Genomic DNA, 2,066 nt, shown 5'->3' with positions numbered 1-2,066 from the left:
GCCAACCTGCTGTCAGCTGAACTACTCAGCAGGCAGCAAATGGAATCGACCTAACCATTCGGTTTCTTTTTCAGAGCAGAAGTGTGTACAGTACATAAAGACCACGAGACCATCATCCCTTCTGGAAGATGAAGGCCCTGTATCTGCAAAGCTGCCTAAAAGACTAGCAAGTCATCCCCTGTGCACCAATCCTGTTGTGGATGGACATCAGTTGAAGCAGACACTTTTACACGTGATGAGGGAGGGCTGGCTGGGTCAGTCTGTGTTAGTCTAACTGCTCCAGAGGTCAAGTGTTGCCTTTTAAGATTTGTGTCCTGTAGCAGAGGCCCAACCCAGTTTTCCCCTCTCTCTGAAGTCATTCACCTCTGGAAGCAGCCACTCTCTCCCATCCCATCCCCTAGCTGGGATTATGGTATACCACACTCTCTACCCGACATCTCTGGCTGCACAGCAGTGGAGGCAGAGGGAGGAGGCTGGAAGAGAAGAGTGTTGTCACAGGAAGAAGGGAAAACCTAGGTGGGACCAAGTGTACAACACAGCAGTAGCAAACAGTTATTAAGTGTGACTGCCCAGGAACCATTAAACAAGAGTAACTGCACCAGGAGTACTTTTTCTTTCCCTTCTTTCTTCATTTGTGCCACAGTCTTGGAGCAACACCCCACCATAACGGAAAGGTTTCCCCACTAAGACTGTTGAAGTCCCGCTCACCTCTATGGACCGGACTTCACCTCCCTCTCTGTCACTTATATATGCTTTAAATGTATACTGGCCAATGCCCTCATGCAACCCACTTACAGAGAAAGCCAGTAAGACTTGGATACCTCCTTGAGATAGCTCCTGGGACTACCGCAGAACCTAGCACTGTCTTAATCCTCTTTCTAGACCATCATCATGGGAATGACTATTCTCATCCTCTAAACTGGAGCCCTGACCCTTCAAAGAGTTTATACACTAGAGATTCCCCATTCTGGCCGAGTGAACTATGTGATTAGGCCCTAAGCTTTGTACAAGGCATTGTAAAATATGAAGTCCAGAATTTAAGAAGTTTTAAATGCCTTGAGCCTGGAACTAAAGAAAATTAACAAACTAGACACTGTTAAGGTATGAGAAAGAAACTTTTCATATTTTTTCTCCAAATAACTGAAATGATAAATTCTGGAATAATTTAAAGCATGTACTCAGCTCTGCATCAGCAGGGACTGGCTGTTGCTTTTTTGCTCTTGCATAAGACACAGACACTTTCACCTTCTGCTTGCAGGCCCATGCATCGCTCTGAAAGGCCTGAAAGCTTCCTTACACACATTTGAAAATGCAGAGTTCACACTACCAGGAACCTGAAAATGTAGTGTTTGGGCTCACTTTTCAATCTGTGAAGGGACAACTGCAAGTTGGGGTTTTTTATTATATTATCCTTTTGAATTACAAATACTGTATCTTATGCTTGACCTACTTAACAGCATCTCTTTTGATAGAGAAATGCTCCAAAGAAAACAAAAGCAAAATCTGAAAATTACCTGAACGGTCGCTGGATCACCACACTGCCGAAATGGGTTAAGGACAAACCCAATCGTCTATTCAAGAGAGCCATTTGGATGCTGGTAACCCACCCTGCACAAGAAACAAGAGAATTATGAACTCTGGAAAATGGAGAAAATTTAGTTTTTCTTCCTTTCCCCAACATTAATCACAAACTAGGGCCTCGGCACCTGCTTAGATGCTGCAACCCACAACACACAGAGTGGTAGCAGCATCTGCAGCATCCCACAAAGCAGATCAACAACCCTTGCCTGAATTCAGGAGGCAATATAATTCAGACACATATACTACAAAGCTGGATTCAGTATCACTGCATTGCAGTTTTCTACACACAGAAGGGGCCTTCTGTGTGCACTGTGAATCATGTAACAAGAAGCAGGTTTGAGAATTTCAGATGTCAACTGGTTTAGTGGCTGTAGTGCCCAGTGAAAGTCATCATGGTTATTGTAAAAGCTATCAAGGTTACCTATAAAACCAAGAGAACAAACAGGTACTCAGCAGGCTAGCATCAGAGCTTCAGGAGACAATTT

The 2,066-nt window shown here is 44.1% G+C and overlaps 1 protein-coding gene across 1 annotated transcript in view; it reads right to left on the bottom strand.

The window, feature by feature from the left end:
- MRPL14 (mitochondrial ribosomal protein L14) overlaps nucleotides 1–1,609 on the bottom strand; it is a 3,307-nt gene extending 1,698 nt beyond the window's left edge. The window contains exon 1 of the mRNA XM_009080949.1: nucleotides 1,515–1,609. Coding sequence (XP_009079197.1) covers nucleotides 1,515–1,588 — 74 coding nt within the window. The 5' untranslated portion in view covers nucleotides 1,589–1,609. The remainder of the gene's footprint in view (nucleotides 1–1,514) is intronic.
- Between the last annotated feature and the right edge of the window lie 457 nt (nucleotides 1,610–2,066).

Source organism: Acanthisitta chloris, unplaced genomic scaffold (assembly GCF_000695815.1).
Source record: "Acanthisitta chloris isolate BGI_N310 unplaced genomic scaffold, ASM69581v1 scaffold39618, whole genome shotgun sequence".
Classification (NCBI taxonomy): Eukaryota; Metazoa; Chordata; class Aves; order Passeriformes; family Acanthisittidae; genus Acanthisitta; species Acanthisitta chloris.
This window is presented reverse-complemented; position numbering and strand designations above follow the sequence as displayed.